Below are 18,158 nucleotides of genomic sequence, written 5' to 3'. Positions count from 1 at the left end.
CAGTTAATTAGCGTCAACTGTTATAGCGGACATTGTAGTGGCCTCTGAATGATAATTTCATGTCATTAAATAGTTGATCATTTTACGTTCACATCACTATACAGCCTCTAACTCTTAATCATTTTACACATGGAAGACTAAAATATACAGAGGTCTTGGTTGATACAAACTCATCCCTAAACTAATCTTTGATACAATATATACTTATGTGGAAACCGTACAATTTAATTCATCATCAAAATTCCGAAAAGATTGCAAAAATGTTTCTTATTTTAGATTTAGACCTACCTTCAACTACTATGAATGGGAAATTCGCAGGGTTTGTCATTTTAAAGTCGTGCTTTGACCGGTCAATATCTGGCGTAACTATTGTTACATTTATAGAAAGTTCGTCTCATTTTGTACTTAAGCGTCCAAATAAACACCTTTGTATACGAAAACAGCATCAAAAAGAGAAATGCATTTTAACGATGACAGTATATAGATACAAAGATAGACATTCATTTAAATAGATAACTTTATACCTTATATATCTTAAAATAATCATGAGTAAGCAAACACGTATAAAAAAGATAAATAATTATACATAAATCTATAATAAAACTCAGTTTTCCTTTTCAATATATATTTCAACATCACATATTCATTAAAAGATAAACACAATTATTGACATATCAATATGACAGTAGGTAGATTTCAATTAAGATTTTACCATGATCCCCCCTAAACTCTCTAATCTTGCCGCAATATTCGTTAAAACTACATTATAACCAATTAAACCGCTTCAAATGTTAGTTCACGAGTTTGACACATCATCTCTATTTTTCTTAATATCAATTATATCTATATTTTCAGAGATTTGAGCTTTAACAAGATCAAAAGAATTAGCCGAAGGACGCTAAAAGGCTCAAAAGTATTAAAGAATTTGTAAGTATCTTTTCAGTGATTACTTATACATACATGTGTATTATATATATCAGGAAAGTTGTACATGTACATCATATTTAAGAAAGTTTCATATCTTAACCTCGGAATGAAAAAGCCATGTTTAAAAATTGGTATTGCCCATTGTCCACCTAGGTGTATCAATATTGATAATATATAGATAAATTATACAATTTTCGAGTGCCATTCACCTTGTTCATGTACAATCGTTGACATATATGATTATTGTGGTTAAAGATATATTTAAAGTGGACGCCGGTATTGGCCTTGAAGGTTATTTTAACTGTACAAATGTTTAACGTTCATGAAAATTGTATTCACATTAAGTCAATGAGTGAAAGTGTAAATGACAGTTAAGCACAGCTTTATGAATATATACATGTATTTTACATATACATATAATCGTACACTGATTGTATAATGCTTTGGTTTTAAAATATGTACATAATTATTTGTGTATATATGTTTCTTAAATAAATCCTGTTATATTTTAAATTCTTTTCTGTTATAAAAGTGTACTAAAATCACTCAGCACATATTATAAATATAATTTATTACATCACAAACAGGTGTTTAAAGACACAACTTGTCAGCAAAACGTCTTACTTAAATGTATTTTAATAACACTATTTTTGGTACAAGACGAGGCGTCACTCAAAATAATTGACGAGGCATATGAGTAAAATATGCCATCATTTTCAGGCATATGTAATATACATTATATATATTATAATAATAATTTGTACAATATTTGCTTGACAACAAATAAACGTCATGATGACATGTTTCTAAATGACTTGACACCGTGTCATATATAGTTAATGGGCTATTAATAGTTTTTCCATGTCCATTTAGAAGGTTTTTGATTAAGTGAATGACGTAAGAAATGATGTAGTAATTATTAAAAAAGCAATTTTTGTTACCTTAAAAAAATAGCATCTGGACATTTGTATGAGGTTGTGTCTCAATTCAAGCTTATATGCTCTACTTTGGCAACACTCATAGCGTTATGTGAAATGACGTGTCATTCTTATGAAAAGAATGAATCAAAGCAATATCATATATACTATACATATACGCTAGAATAAGGCACGACAACTACTATACTTTGAACTAATTTATAATAAGTAAAAGAAACCTAGGCTTTTACATTGCGATAGACTTTATGATTGCCCATGCGGAATTTTTGAAGAGAAAAAATGTCTTACCGGAAATGACGCATGTTCCATCTAAGATTTAGCTTAAAAAATGATGACTGAGCATTTGCTTTAATGTTTTGATCTTCAAACTAATATTAATGTATACTCGATCTTGTAGTATCGAAATTATTAAGATTTGTTTGATATACCAAGGTAAATAACCGTATTATTTTAATACGGTTTCTGATAGAAGTTAATTACATTATTTTAAAACGGAAGGCCCTGTTTTGATACTTAAAGGATATATTCATTAAAAGGGAAATCTTTTGAACATTCAAGTTGTATTTTCATGCTTTCGAATAGGCGCTGTAGACGAGAAATTAAGGAAGTCTTGTTTAAAATGTATAATATCAAATGTTCATATGAATGAAACACTTTGAAGACGTGGAACACTTTGAAGCACGGGATGCAAATTGCATCACAAAATATTGAAAGAAATAAGCAAAACTCTTAAAAGTAGGGAAAACTTGTTAAATTTACGATCAATCTTGATTGCCAGCCGAAAGTCTTGGCGAAAATTTAGCATAACATTTAAAGGGTAGGCCGAACTTGAAAGAATTTCGAAATTACGTTTGGGAACTTGATTCTGATAAGGGGAGATAAGCAAAATGTGCAAGGTCAAAAGTCAGACGATTTAAATTAAGTACTTAAGATGTACTTAAAAAGAGGTTAACTCAGAAAATGTGTTTATGACGGAAATAAGATGGCCTCTTTGGAGAGATGTAAGAAAAGAATAAAAGAGTCACCGGAATGGAAGTTAAATTGTTAAATACTTGGAATAGTGTCAAATGTTTTTACCTATGCATGAAGATGATAACGTCCAAGTTAGATTTTCAATGAGAATGGTATCAAGAGAAACGTTCACGTGTCATGAAAAACTCGTGCAGTTGTACTGGTGTTTTAGTGCGATATGGTTAGACGTATGTCCGGGTGCTTCGTGGTCAGACTAATTGACGACATATACTGATAAAACACACTCTGGACGTAGGCGATATAGAAAGAAAAAAGAAAAACAGATTCGACTTTGCATTACAAATGCAATATAATAGAAAAGCGAGACATTACATTAACATTGTAACACGTTTTCTGGTATATTATCAAAACGCTAGAGTGAAGTCTCCTTGACAACAAAATATCTTTTAAGTCACATCAAAATAAATGGTTGTCTTATATGCGATTTCGAATAGAGTACACGTACTTATTAATTATCAAATGTGTCTATATAAATACCAAAAAACCCTGGTTTGCCGGTGGTCTGTAAGCCACACCTATAAATCAAATAGGACAATCTGTTAATCTGTATGGGAAAAAAATGGTTTACATAATTTCAATTTTTTCAAAAACACTTTGATACATATTTCGAATATCTCAATAAACAGAACCCCATTGCTTTAAATTCACCCTTAAATACAGTCATTCAAAGTTTTCAATGGCTAAAAATTATTCATTTGTCAAGTAGATAGTAATCTTGAAATTTGAAAATCATTAAAGTGGTTAAGGAGGTTTTTGCTTTCTTCTTTCCTATTGTTATAGTATATCTAATCTTTAACTAATGAGCCTCCTAGAGCACGCCTCTATAAATGTGTGATATCTGACCTGAGAGAAGACTTACCCTTTAAACACCGCAAAAAAAACCCCAAAGAACTTTTTCTTAAAAAAAAAATCGAAAATATTCAATTAAATGATCATCCTTCGTTATTGTCAAATTTTCTTTTATTTGTCAGATAATGACGGTTCAATGTATTTATCAATGAAGAATCCACTCTTTTTTATATTAAGGTTTGAATAAGAAAGAATTTTTATATTGAAATGCTTGACACCATTTCTTGTTTAAATATCAAATTTTTAAATGTATGAAGAAATTTGATTTATATCTGATCAAAAGTAATTGTACTTTTTTACTAAATAATTGTTAATAATAATGCTTTTTGGTATGTGGTAATGTTAAACTAACAAAGTTTAAGTTCTTAGTGATTTAATAAGAATAGAAATTGACGAAAATGAAATGTTAGATATTTTGAGATATTACCACTATTCTTGTTAATATAAGCATGTCACAATTTTACGTACATACCACACCCGTATACACTGTTTGTGCTTATCCACATTGTTTTTGGTATGTCTTTCTTCTTTTATGCTTTGGCACCCAAACTTATCTACAATTTCACCTAATGAATAAGTGCAAGGAATGATGCTCTTTCGTTTTTGACCACCATTATATTTTAAGTCATAAGTTACGAATGATTTCAATTCTGTCCAAACCTCGAGTATACCGATGCAATAAGTTTGTATTCTTACACCATGAAAATATATTGAAATTAAAGTATAACTTTTATCATAATTGATATACAGACATAATATCAAAGTTGTGTTTGAAAATTGCAGGCAACTGGATCATAATGAAATATCTTGTATATCAGAGGGCACAATCTCCGAACTTCACGAGATGATTTACTTGTAAGTGTTATTTTATCTTTAAAAACTGAAAAAGATACCTTGATTAATGTCATGCATATTCATCTTAAAATATGATCGATAACATTTGATTATATATCGTGAACAGTCCGTATACTTTTGACTCTTTCCGTAATTTTCGGAACTTTCCGTGTCTTATAAAGATCAGATGAGCGTCTGTGTCAATCGCAACTACTCGGCCCTTTCCGTCAGTCTTCGGATAAGGACCTCGAACACAATAGTATGAATACACAGAACGGATGCGGTATTCCGGTCTAACCTACGCTAAGAAACTAAACATGTAAACAAATAGTAATTTAATGATAGGAGTTGTTGACACGTTTATTTCCAATATATGTAGTAAAAGTCCACCTAAAATAAGTGAATTCATAGGTACAAAAGCAAACAATACATTATTTATATATTTACTAATATGGCTGTAGAAACCGAAAGTACAAAAAACCAACCTGTTGACATTTGGTCGGATTTATTTAAAATTTAATATCAGTGGGCATATTTAAATTACAAATTGTTGCCAGACATATTTTCAAGCATATGAGTACCGGAACAGACATTAGATGTCAAATATATACATTCGTTTTACATTATCTCTGTTTCTGTTTACATCTGTAAACCACGTGGTAGAACTACTTTCAATCCGTATTGTTTCCGAGGTCAATATTGTAGATAATGGCCGAGGCAGTTCCGAATGCGTCTGTGTGACTAAGAAAACTTTAATAATCTATGTCGTCTGATTGGCTCTTTAATTGGATACCAAATACGGAGTGCCGAAGTTGGCCGGAAAAATACGAGCTGTGAGGCATTGGGAGTCTGAATCTGCAATAATTATAATTATATAATTAAATACGTGGGCGTGTTTGTGTAATGTTTTGCCGTTGTTGGGTTTTTGTTGCTTGTAAAGTTTAGATACAGAAAAAAAAAACTTTATACTAAAAACGGAATGACATAAAATTTGACTGATTACAAATTTCATTATCGCAACATACCTTAAGTGTTTTACAAATAAAATGTTAGTGTAAATGAAATATTTTTATATGATGTATGGTATTTAGCATTAAATGACACAGTGGTATTTGAAATGTAAAACTTGAATATTGTTAACTTTTATATGCCTATTACAATCTGTTGTTGTTTTATTTTTCAGAACTTTGAACAACAACAACCTCACTACATTACCCGAAAATATATTTACCGGAATGACTCGTTTAAAAGTTTTGTAAGTACAGTAAGATAATGAGCATTTTTAGTGTTTGTGATTTAATCATATCTAGCCCTTACAACCCAAAGTCTATGAAACGTAAGTGCCCTGTTTTGATTTTGCTATATAAATTTGCAGTATAAATATCAAGAGTTTTAAAGTTAGAGAACTTGAAATTGTTCATCACAATCAAGCAATCGCTCGTTTTATTAATAATAAATGTTTTGTTTTAGATGGGGAGGGGCGTAGTTTCATTTGTTCTTCTTCTTTTTTCATCGATTATTACTATTATTATTATTAGTTCTGTCCCATTTTACATACATCAGCACAGACCAGTTCCAATTTTAAGGTCATTGCCCTTACTGCACTCCAATTTCAGCATTAAATTTGTATACTCTATAAATATTATTTGTCGTATATAAGTATATAGTTTAATAACAAATGGCTTATCAGCAGGATAATGACCCAGTATATAATCCCAGGCCTAGTATATAATTCTTAACCCAGTACTTACTAAAATGATGCGGCGACTTTTCCTTTTGATCTAGTGAAGAAAAAAGAACGCGGAAAATGTTACAAGATAGAAAATTCTTAATTAAAGCCATAGAATTCAGGATTGTATTTCCCGTATGGAATTAATATAAATAGTTGGCATATATAAATATATATAAATAAAAGAACTAAGGCAGGAATTTCCTATCCACATATTAAACATATTATGATATAAATTATAGATAATCATCTAGGGATATGACATTGTTAATATTATTAATAAAACGATTTTGTTCCACTATCAGGTCAGCCAATCATTGCTTGAAGCGGCAATCACATTTTTGTTAAGGTCGCATACAACCAAATAATATCAGGGAAAATAAGGCATTACGCCACTAATTTTTTCAATGTGTGTTCTTATTTATACTACTGACAGTTTAAAGTGATTTTATATCCGTAATGTCCTTGAAAGAAAACTTTATGCATATGTTATTCTTTCCACATGGCCATATATATATCTAACCTTTTCCTTATTGAGTGTTTCAAGAATAAAATGTTACCTTGTCATTAACGCGTATGTTGTTTCTTAGTAAATAAATACTGTTGGAAAAAGGCGTAAAATGAAACAAACAAACAAAACTAAGTAAATAAAAGAAAATAATTCTGATAAAATCTTACAAAATGCAGTCAATTTTGCATGGTTATGTTTTGTTGTACTTTGTTGATAAACGCTTAAGCACTTTATTTATTTTTTGCATTAAATCACATTAATTGCTTTATTTATGTGTTTAATTATGACGTTTTATTGTGACGTTTTCAGGAGATTACGTGAGAACAAATTTTATTGTGATTGTCATCTGTCCTGGCTCTCAAGATGGCTGCGACCTAGAAAACGGTTAGCTAAACATTTCACGTGCTTCGCACCAGTAAACTTCCGGGGAAAACTTTTCAGCAGGATTCAAGACCAAGATCTCAAATGCAACGGTTCGTTTTTATTTGCCTTTATGAAGAACTTTGAGTTTGCTTGCATTTTAGTAATTTCTTGCATCGCACTAATGGAAAACACGATTGCCTTTTTTTCAGAAATTACTTCTTTGAATTTTGAGAGAAGCATTTTTATTTTATGAAATTAAAAATGTCTCTTTCTAAAGCAAAGATAATGAGAGAATATGTCTTCTTAATTCAATAACTTGAAAACGCATCTTGAAAGTCATTACGTAATTTTGTTAGAAGAAATTTCAGCTTGTTTAATTAAGTAGAAGATAGAACTTAACTTATAGACAAGTTCATTTATATTTTGTGATATTCTCCATTTTACACAGACGTAGATTCAGCATCATCTCAATGTGAAGAAGAATCTATTTGCCCCGAGGAATGCACGTGCACCGGTTCGTTTGTCGACTGCAGAGACCGAGGTTTGACGGAAATACCCGAAGTTCTTCCTATAGATGCAACGGAATTGTAAGAGCATTATATCCTAGCAATTAATTTTATTTAAAGAACATTGTTGTTGTAGATAGAAATATACGAATATAAATCTTTTTTTTTTCTTTCTCAATTTGGTTCACTAACAACTGATAAATCGGAAATACAATAGATAATATTGTTTGCTTTTCATGCCAATTACTGCACCTTTTGTAAAAGAGAGATTGTAAAAGAGAGATTGTAAAAGAGAGTTGCACCGACGTAATAACTTCAAAATCATTAGCCATCTGTAAAGGAGGCTGTAATTAAATTCTGCAATAACAATCAATTAAAATGATTTGCGCGTGTTAAAACAGTCTAAATGTTGGTTGTTTTTTCCGGATGTATCAAATGAAATAAGTATACGATATTATCACCACGCCCCTTTTCTTGAATGTATTACCTGAACGCATGGTCAGAACTTTTATGTGATTTTTTTTATTCACACGCGATTATGGTATGAGACTCTAGTGTAAGTTCAGAGACACACTTAGTACTAGTAAAAAGTACATACATATTCAATATTTCAAAATTTACAACTTCGTTTTTACTGAATTTATATAGCTATTCCTTCATCTGTAGGTTTATTCAATTTCATTCATCGAGTAAGCCATATATTCGAATTAACCGTACAATTTTGAAATTGATATTACTGTTTCAAATTTTTGTTGCCATGTTCTCAAAGATTTCAAAGGAAGTCTTTAAATGAGTTACGCTGTTGCATAATTACCGTGATAAATTTAACTGTTGTTGATTTAAAATCAGAACATCCGAACTTTGTTTATTTTTTTCTCCGAACCAGCTGCACCCTGTTACTACTCAACAATTATCAGTGCAGCGTGCTAATATACATTCATGAGAATCACACGGTTCACATTGTATAGGGTATAAAATTAATATATTCTGATAACATTTGACGGCTTACGGCCTGGGATAAATCATAATATGTTTAATATAAATGATAAACGAATTATCCTAAAATGACCTTTTCATAAAAATGATACGGGCTACCGATTAAAAGATGATTTATGACCGCTATCAGAGATAATTTGAGATAAAAAGGCTGGTCAGTACACTAAGTGGTTTTTGAAACAAAATGAGCGCTGGTCCTATTGTTCATTAAACCCATCAAAGCATTTTTTTGATATATTAGATAGTTCATGTAAATGAATAGTTTGACATGTGGCATATCGCAGCCTGATCCATCAACATCTTCTCGTGAAATGTTATACACGTGTCAAGTTCTTACAATAACCGATAATAGTTTTATAGATACATGGTACTTTTCTTCACTTGTAAGTGTCCGAAATTGTGTGACCGAACAACGTAAACAGGTGAAAATACGAGAAAATCGTGCAATAAACATCTAATTTAACCTAAACCAGGAAATGTCACTTTTGATTTGTAATTGGCAAAATATTTTATTGATTCTTTAATTCATTTCTTCTTCCATACATACATTGTTGCAGGCATGCAGGTTATTTACAAAGGGAAATACATACATAAAATTAAGAGCTATTTATTTATTTATCTATTTATTTAATTAACCGTATTTTGGATATTGTTCTAGTCATTTTAGTAAGAACTAAAGTAGGTTAGATCTGTAGATGTGAAAACAAAACATTTTTATATAGTAATCTGGGAAAAATCCGATGCTCTCCGATTTAAAGTCCTCATGTATACAATAAACATAATTAAATGGCAAAACAATGCTGTTTTTCTGCCGCGGGACACTATTCCTGAGACGAACATTATTTTCAATCGCTAGATAGTCCGCCATTTAAACTCCTGTGGGAAATACACTCAGAATGTACCATGTTGGGGGACTAATAGGCAGAATATAATAATCTATTTCCTTATCAGCCGTGTTGATTAATCGGTGAATTCTAGATGAAAAATGGTGTTGCCGGCTCTATCTGATATCATCGCAATATGACAGTTCATCCATCAAAATATTCTCATATATACAGGGAGTGTGCTTGTAGCCTTTTTATGCGCAATTATTTTTGCACCCAAAATAAAAAAGAGAAGGTGTGTTATAACTTATTATGATAAATCTTAATTTGGTCTGTCGTATTTAATTTTACGACATTTCTAGCATAAAGCAATCTATTTTTTTTTTCGTGTGGTTTAGTTTCCCTACAGCTATCTTCAAGTTTCAATTTCCATTTTTTAAGTTCTACTATTTATTCATGACGTCGTATTTGAAATTCTTATAGAATATGATAATGTCACCTTAATTAATATTGATGAAAATCTAGGTGCGGTGATCAAACCACTACAATAGAGTGTATTGAATATAAAATATATTATTATTAACTATTAAGAAATTGAACTATATTTTGTTGCAGGCGGATAGAACAAAACAAGATAACCAGAATACGAGCCGGAAGTTTTGAAAACATGCACAGGCTTAGAAGAATGTAAGCAAATAATAAATTAATTCTCGTTCGTTTAAGTATCCAGATACGTGTAGAAGATGTATCTGTGAAAACTTTTGATAAAGTCAATAAAGTATCCAATAAAATATGGAAAAAGTAACGTTTATAATTCTAAGTAATGAACACAGTTATGCAATTTAAACATGAATTTTATTGTATTTATTGAACCTTATGACCATAAAAGCGATTAATGGCATGGTTGCAACAATATGGAGAACATACCGTTTACATATATCAGACACATTCTTTAGAAAACATGATTTCTGTTTAGTACATGTCTTAGTGACTTTGAACTCAGATTGTGATTAGGTTACCAACCACTTTCATTGGTTATTACTGGTTAGGTATCCAGGAAAGTCATTTAGGTGGATCGAACCAAAGAAGTGGAAAAAAATCGGCGTAAAAACAGAAAAAACAACAACAAGCAAACCAACTTTTAAAATAGTATAAATTAATATTTGGTACATAATATTATGCGTGAATGTGTTTTATCATTTACTTTTTTCATCTTTAAAGGACCTTTGACCTTTGACCATTGACCTTGACCTATGACACATCTCTGCGCATTGGTAATCTAAATTATCCTCTGTCATTTTCTTTACTCTCTGTTTTGCAGTTTATTGACGCACATAAACTTCTTTATACCATGAATTTTTCACTAAATGGTGTCTGTTTAAATGGATGATACTTATAAAAATTCCAGACTCATTTTCCCCTTGTGTACTCAATTTCTTCGCTACAAGAGCAGCAGTTAGAATGAAATTCTAAATTGACATATTGGGAAATGAAGCCTTACTTAACTCAATAGATTCTGGCAAATTGGCCACAAAAATGTCATTTCGAAAAGCTTTATCCTCAAAAAGAGGCGCGCCTAATAGAATCAACTTGATTCAATGCGCAAATAATCAAATCAACTTTGTCATGGGCAAATTTCTTATCTTCCAAGTGGATAAATGCTTGTCGGAACGAAAAAAATCGTTCATCAGCAAAATCTTGAAATGGACAATGCCCAGTTATAGTGTTTCAGACGTAAATTTAGTTGTCTTTCCAAAGTCTCGAATTCAAATTTAAAGCCATTGTTATATTAAAAGAACATAAAAAGCGCATATCTGTAATTTCTAATTGATTAGATATAACAAAAAGTTATAGACATTTTACTAAAGAGAGTGTATTCTCTATAATACAAATATAGTTCTCGATTGGGATTTCTTTTGAATAGAAACTTATTCGTATTTGATAATGAAGGAAACTTTGAATTGAGAATTATATGATTTAAAAGAACAGTTACATGTATTGATATATTGTGAATAGCTATAATTAAGGCTTCTGAACAGCAAAATGAATACCAATTTCTTAGATAATCTTTATATTTCCGAGTACACGCATATACATATACATACTAGATTTACGACTTTACCACATATAATTACCTCTGAATTACCTGTATCCATATTAATTACCTATAATTACTGCCATAATGTTTTGAGTGTTTTCATTTTTCTTTTCAGTGATATAAGTAATAATGAAATCGTGGTTATAGATTCTGAAGCATTTGCAGGCCTTTCATCTTTAAATACGTTGTAAGTACTTGTATAGATCTAGTTTATGTTCTCTCATTTATACACCAACTAGAATATTTTATCTTTCTTCCGGGCGAATAATTATTGGGATTGATATTGCCATATGACTCAATGGAGTCATTTCATACTCTAAACTTATGAATTTATGTCCCTGACTCGTTTCCGTACTTTTTCCTATCATTTAAAATCCAACGAATTATAAATACATTGTGTCATTAATTGCTGTTAATTCTTCAACAAAACAAGTTGTGTTTTCAATAGCAAGATGTACTTAAACTTTGCCGAACAACACTTCGCTGATATAGATATATACATGTTTTTTGTGTTTCTTTCTTGATAATAATGTTGTTGTTTTTTGTTGTTGTTTTAGGGTTATCTATGGAAATAAGATAACAGAACTTCCACTAGGTGTATTTGACGGCTTATCTTCTCTGCAGCTTTTGTAAGTAACGTAAATAACTCTGTAACGTATGTTACCATATACTAAAATAATATTGTATTCATATACTAGATTTGAGTTATATGCGTGTAATAATATGATTTTCAATTAATTATTACCATGAATTTCTTTGTGAACACTGATGAACGAACATTGATAAAAATAACTTTTTGATACCCCTCCCCAACAACAACAACAATAGTTTTGATGGGCTTTACAGAAGATGGCCATTTTGCTATATTAATTCTAACCTTCTATAACACTACATACTTTATTCATTTCTTGTTGTATTTTTTCCTCCAGATTATTAAATAGAAACAGAATCTCGTGTGTACCTGTAGAAACATTCAAAGATTTGACAAGCCTTAATTTGCTGTAAGTAAAACCTTTTCTTATAACATAAAAAGTTATTTGAATTTTAACATATGACTTTTAGCTTGATTGTGTAGAAAGTTTTGACCCTATCAGAACCTCTCGCCGTGTCCGCTTCTGGGATTTCAGATCATTCGCTCTCCCTGTTTTTGCCAGAATAGTTATTCTCATTGTGAAAAAATGGCAAAAAAAATTGCAAAGCATTGCTCAAATCGAGCTAAGAAAAACACAATTTTTAGTTTATTTCCAAGTTTATTTTTCATGTTGTCTTTGTATATCTTTTTGTTTAAATACCCCCATTTTAATTATGTACGAACTTCAAATTTTATGTTTGTTAGGCTTTTGGACCTTGGTGAAGTTTCTTTAAGTTAGAAGGTAGACACTTTAAATATCAGGTCACCACTATGAAATTTCAACATGTATAATTTATATATAAAAGGCTTTCATGATATGGATTAGCTATTTTCTCAATGTGCCATATTATATTTACATCTTTGGATTTATTAACCAGTTTCAGGAGAATTACATCTTTGGGTTGATTAACTCGTTTCATGCGAAAATGAAGAGTACTGATCTAAATAAGTTACCGAATTAATGAGATACATTTGAATAAATTTCAACAATCAGCATAAACTCTAATTTTTTTAACATTTAGATTTTGTTTCGCATATTTCCGCGTTGTAAAACTCGGTATGTTTAGACAAGAAATACACATGAACGTAAGAAAGTGTAAATGGTTTCTATAACTGTTTACATCTTTATTTACTTTCGTAGAAAAACCTGCACATAGAATCCGTTGAGTGATGTTACAATGTTTATTATTTGACATATTCTTGGTGTTTTTTCACAGCGTTTTTAAATAAACAATTTCCAGATGTTCCTAGCGCCGCGGCCTCTCTTTCATAGCGCTTGTTTTAATTTGAAACGTTTCTAGAATTACTATCTGCAGAGAACATCGGGAATTATGTTACCAAATACCAAGAAAATTTCTTTGCTTTCCAACGATAGAACCTGAACCCAGACACCTGCAATAATCAAAAGCTCGGAGTGTTTTTAAACATATTTTCAATTTTAAAGTGATAAAATAAAATCATAAACTTAAAGACCTTTCAGTCCTTCTCAATAATAAAAGCAATCGTAAATATACTGAAGAAAGAAAACCTGATAAGAGGCAGGAATGTTGCCAAGATATGCCAATGAAAATATCAACATATTTGTAATCGTAAAAAACTTTTCATTCAATAGACAGCGGTGATAATTTTGATTTTTGCAGAAAGGTTCGAGGAAGCATGTCAATTGAAAAATTATCTTCTCAATGTTTTAAAAGTTACAGTGATTACACCCAATCTTCATAGGTTTCATTTAATGGACGACATTCCTTAAATTATTAAAGGGGCATGCCCAATTTTTAATTTTGAATTATCGATTAAATCAATATTAATTAATAAGATGTTCGATATTATAAGCAACCAATGTGGATCAGGTCCGTGGTGTAGTGGCAACGCGCTGGACTAGTAATTCATGGGTCGTAGGTTGAAACACCCCTTCCCCCATTAACAGTATCAAACTCGAGGTCACGCGCACCTGTCTTCTAAACTACATATTATGGAAGAGGACAACATTACTATTGTATCTAATCACTACCCCAAAAATAACCACGCCTCTTCGGGGGCGTTGCAAATACGGGCAACCAAAAAATTTGTCAGTAAATAAACAAAACGAAAAAAAAATAAATAAACAATCAAAGAATAGTATTTACAGATATTATTGTCGCTGTGTCTCAAAAGGTTATGCAGTTGACAAAAAAATATATCAGATTTTAGTATTGACAAATTGAATGGAATTTATTAAAATACAGTTCCGTTTTTATCTGACCATGGTATACGAAAGTAGGAAATGGTTTGAACAATTGTACGATATGAATAATGTGTGTAAACAATACTATAAGGGTTGGTGGAGTGGTATGTACTAGCAATTAGAAACAATAGTGGGCGGAGAACACTTACTTTGTAGTTAAACAATGGTATTGATGATGCATTTGTAAAAAATTAGGTTACAGTCCTGTTCAAAAATATCACTTAAATATTTGTTGCTGTTTTTTTTAAAGATTCCTCAGTCTTTGATTTAAAGTGTATATGCCTGCATCATCATCATCATCGATATAATTATAATTATCATCATCATCATCATCATCACAATTATCATCATCATCACAATTATCATCATCATCACAATTATCATCATCAACATCATCATCATCATTATCTTTTTTTTTCGAATTCCTATTATACGCCCCTTTTCTTCTTTATTGTTTCTTTATTGTTTTATTTTCAGTACCATATTGTAAGATTCATTCTTTTTTGTTCAAATCTTTATTCTTTTTTAATCTATATGATGTACATTTTCTTTTTCTTTTTCAGGTCTTTATATGACAACAAAATAGAATCACTGGCAAACGATACATTCTCCCCACTGGTTAATTTACAGACACTGTAAGTTTAATCTTCAGCTAATTGCTAGAAATGAAAGTAAGGGAAATAACTCTTACACTACTTTTCATAAAAGTTTTTCTTAGTTGATTCAAATTTTCTTTCATCATTATATAGCGGTATCACTTCAACTTTTATTTGATCACATTTGTATCATGCCTTAAAGTAAAGAAACGTGGTTTTTAATTTTTATTTATTTTTTTAAATTTTTTGTTAATACAGACAGTTAATAATCATCGTAATCGTGCCTATCTCTTAAGGATGAGAGTTAGCATTTTTTTATATTTAATTACCTGACGTTTTAACAAGGATTCTTTTAGCATGTATTGTAGACTTAATGCTACATGATAAGCATCACCTTTTCGTTGAAAAAACAACATTTTGTTACCGCTACGCCCTCGTGATATAATTCCTCGCATCCGAACTCCAATCAGTGATGTTATTGAGCGACAAAATCACTGTTTGGGATATATTATTTCTTAAGTAACGTTATATTGTGCCTTAGAAACAAATAAATTTTCCCTCCTTAGGAAGGACATATATGTATATGAGTTTAATAACGTTTGAATAATGATTTTAGAGTATATTAAATGTTTATCACCTGTAGAAAGTAGCGCCAAAAAGTGAAATTATTTATCATAAAAGTAGCAAAATGTAAACTAGAGTAGTTTTTCGACTTCCATACAAAATACTAAATCCCTATACTATAGTAACAGCCATTGCCAGATGGCAACAGAAGCTAAAGATGGTTCAGATCTTTGGCCAAAGAGTAACTTTTTAGACACTTCAACATGATGAAAAAATAAAAAAAAAATTAAAAACTAAAAATAATAACATATCTTGGGCGAAATGGGCTTTGAACTTGTTCGTATACGTGTATTTCAGGCATCTTGGTCGTAACCCGTTCATCTGTGACTGTAACCTAGCCTGGCTGTCGGACTACCTGGAAACAAACCCCATCGAGACCAGCGGTGCCCGCTGTGTCCGACCTAAGAGAATGGAGCGGAAAAAGATTAGTGGCACAAAATCTTCAAAGTTCAAATGTAAAGGTGATTTTAATTTTATGCATGCTAGATGTTGTGACAACTAATTTGGGTATTTTGTATAATTTTATTTTCATTTTTATTTATTTCTTAAATGTTCATATTTTATATTTTCTTTATTATTTGACGAATGTTAGATATTTGTTCTATTTGCTTACCAAACATTGTATTGAATGAGTTATATAAAGTTGGATATTCAAAATTGAGAACAATTTTTTCCATGCATGTGTTTGTATATAATTTTATTGTACAGTTATATACAATAAATTACTAAATTTTACACTTTATTTTGTAGCTTGTAAATATGTATATCCCTGGAATGAACATATCAATATTTTAATAATTTATTTAAAATAAACGAGAATGGCTTGATAATAATATTTCTTTAATTAACTGTTTATAAAATCATTCTACTATTGTATTATTCAATGCTTTGTATGAAGAAAGTATTCACTTTACATTATTGCCATCTTATTTTATGGAATTTATTATGTTGCATGAGTCAATTGTTATCCCTAGCATGCAAGTTCATTATATCTAATACAATTATACCTTGATTTTGGTATATCATGATATAAAAAGTTTGTAAAGAAACATTGGTTTTAAATATCTTAAATTCATTATTCATAATATACATGTATATTAAATTTATATTTAGAAATATTATTATTATTGTCATTATGATTATTCAGGTACGGAGGAATATCGAACCAGGAACGCCGGAAGCTGCACCATTGACAACACGTGTCCACTGAAGTGTGACTGTTCCGGTACCATGGTTGACTGCTCATCGCGGCGTCTGACGTCAGTGCCCACAAACCTACCGTCATACATCACGCAACTGTAAGTGAAATGATTATTACATAATATAAGACACTTTTTTGAGATTCAAAAGAAAAATATAGCGAGGACTGTTTTCCTCCTTATAATAACTGTCTGTACAACATTATAATAATATCTTTATTTAGAGAAGGTTAAATTAGTTTACAAACTTTTTACAAAAAGAGAACACGTATACTTATTTTATTTTCAGTATGACCCTCTGATTTGAACAAGAATACAGTTATTATAAAAAAGATAAAAAAATGTATAAAGTATTCTGAAATCTTAAATATACCTATTTCTCAATTGCAGGAACCTTAAAGATAATCAAATATCTAAATTATCCCAGGAGGACTTTAGCGAACTACCAAATTTACAAATTCTGTAAGTATAAAATTATGTTTTCAAATCAAGTTTAGTACATGACTTTTAATAGTTATATAAACTTAGATTGTTTGAATGCAGAAATTCAATCTAGAGGATAGATAGATTTAACAGAATAAACCTTAATATTTTTGCAATGTAGAGATACTTTCATTGACATTTCTTTTTTTCTAGTTAGGGAATTATTTATTCACATTTATACCATTTCAGAGATTTGAGCGATAATCTTCTGGAAATTATTGAAGACAACACATTTGGTACTTTAGAAAAACTTGTTGAATTGTAAGTAACATCATTTTTTAAGTCTCGGGTAAAACTGTATTTTCAGGAACCACTCATTAAAAAAAGTAAATTTGATACCTGTTTTGTTTTAAAGGCACATTATAACTAAGAAATATATATTGTTTTAAGTTCTTTGAAGATGCCAAACATGTGTTTAATAATGTTTAAATAATAGATTAAAAGCATGTTAAATATTTTACAACTGAAAAAGGTGCGCCAAACATGCAACTTCCATACAAAATACTAATGCACTATAATTCAGCCAATTGACAACATAGCTATAGATGCTATTGCGTATAATTTTGGACTCTGTTACGATATAGGAAAAATAATCAGTTTTTGAGAAATAAAAATGACATCATTCCTGAGACATAATGATCCTGTAAGATATAATGTTGAAAAATATGTCATCGTGCAATAAGTTTCTAATGACTATAATTACTATTAGCATAAAGTTAAAATATCATCACATTATGAAATACCATGTAAAGTATTAATAAATTGCAATAATGCCATGTCATTCATATACGTAT

General features: G+C 30.3%; 1 protein-coding gene across 3 annotated transcripts in view; it reads left to right on the top strand.

Annotated features, from left to right (window-relative positions):
- LOC132740822 (protein slit-like) overlaps positions 1-18,158 on the top strand; it is a 97,889-nt gene that overhangs the window by 57,418 nt on the left and 22,313 nt on the right. For 2 of the 3 annotated variants that reach the window (XM_060728831.1, XM_060728829.1), the window contains exons 5-18: positions 856-927; positions 4,530-4,601; positions 5,764-5,835; positions 7,130-7,293; positions 7,632-7,770; positions 10,125-10,196; positions 11,723-11,794; positions 12,165-12,236; positions 12,537-12,608; positions 15,026-15,097; positions 15,980-16,143; positions 16,830-16,980; positions 17,272-17,343; positions 17,554-17,625. In XM_060728831.1, coding sequence (XP_060584814.1) covers positions 856-927; positions 4,530-4,601; positions 5,764-5,835; positions 7,130-7,293; positions 7,632-7,770; positions 10,125-10,196; positions 11,723-11,794; positions 12,165-12,236; positions 12,537-12,608; positions 15,026-15,097; positions 15,980-16,143; positions 16,830-16,980; positions 17,272-17,343; positions 17,554-17,625 — 1,338 coding nt within the window. The remainder of the gene's footprint in view (positions 1-855; positions 928-4,529; positions 4,602-5,763; positions 5,836-7,129; positions 7,294-7,631; positions 7,771-10,124; positions 10,197-11,722; positions 11,795-12,164; positions 12,237-12,536; positions 12,609-15,025; positions 15,098-15,979; positions 16,144-16,829; positions 16,981-17,271; positions 17,344-17,553; positions 17,626-18,158) is intronic. The other variant, XM_060728830.1, reaches the window with a different exon arrangement.

This window comes from Ruditapes philippinarum, unplaced genomic scaffold (genome assembly GCF_026571515.1).
Source record: "Ruditapes philippinarum isolate M1 unplaced genomic scaffold, ASM2657151v2 ctg230_1_1_1_1, whole genome shotgun sequence".
Classification (NCBI taxonomy): domain Eukaryota; kingdom Metazoa; phylum Mollusca; class Bivalvia; order Venerida; family Veneridae; genus Ruditapes; species Ruditapes philippinarum.
The sequence above is the reverse complement of the archived record's forward strand: the minus strand, read 5'-3'. Positions and strand labels throughout refer to the sequence as shown.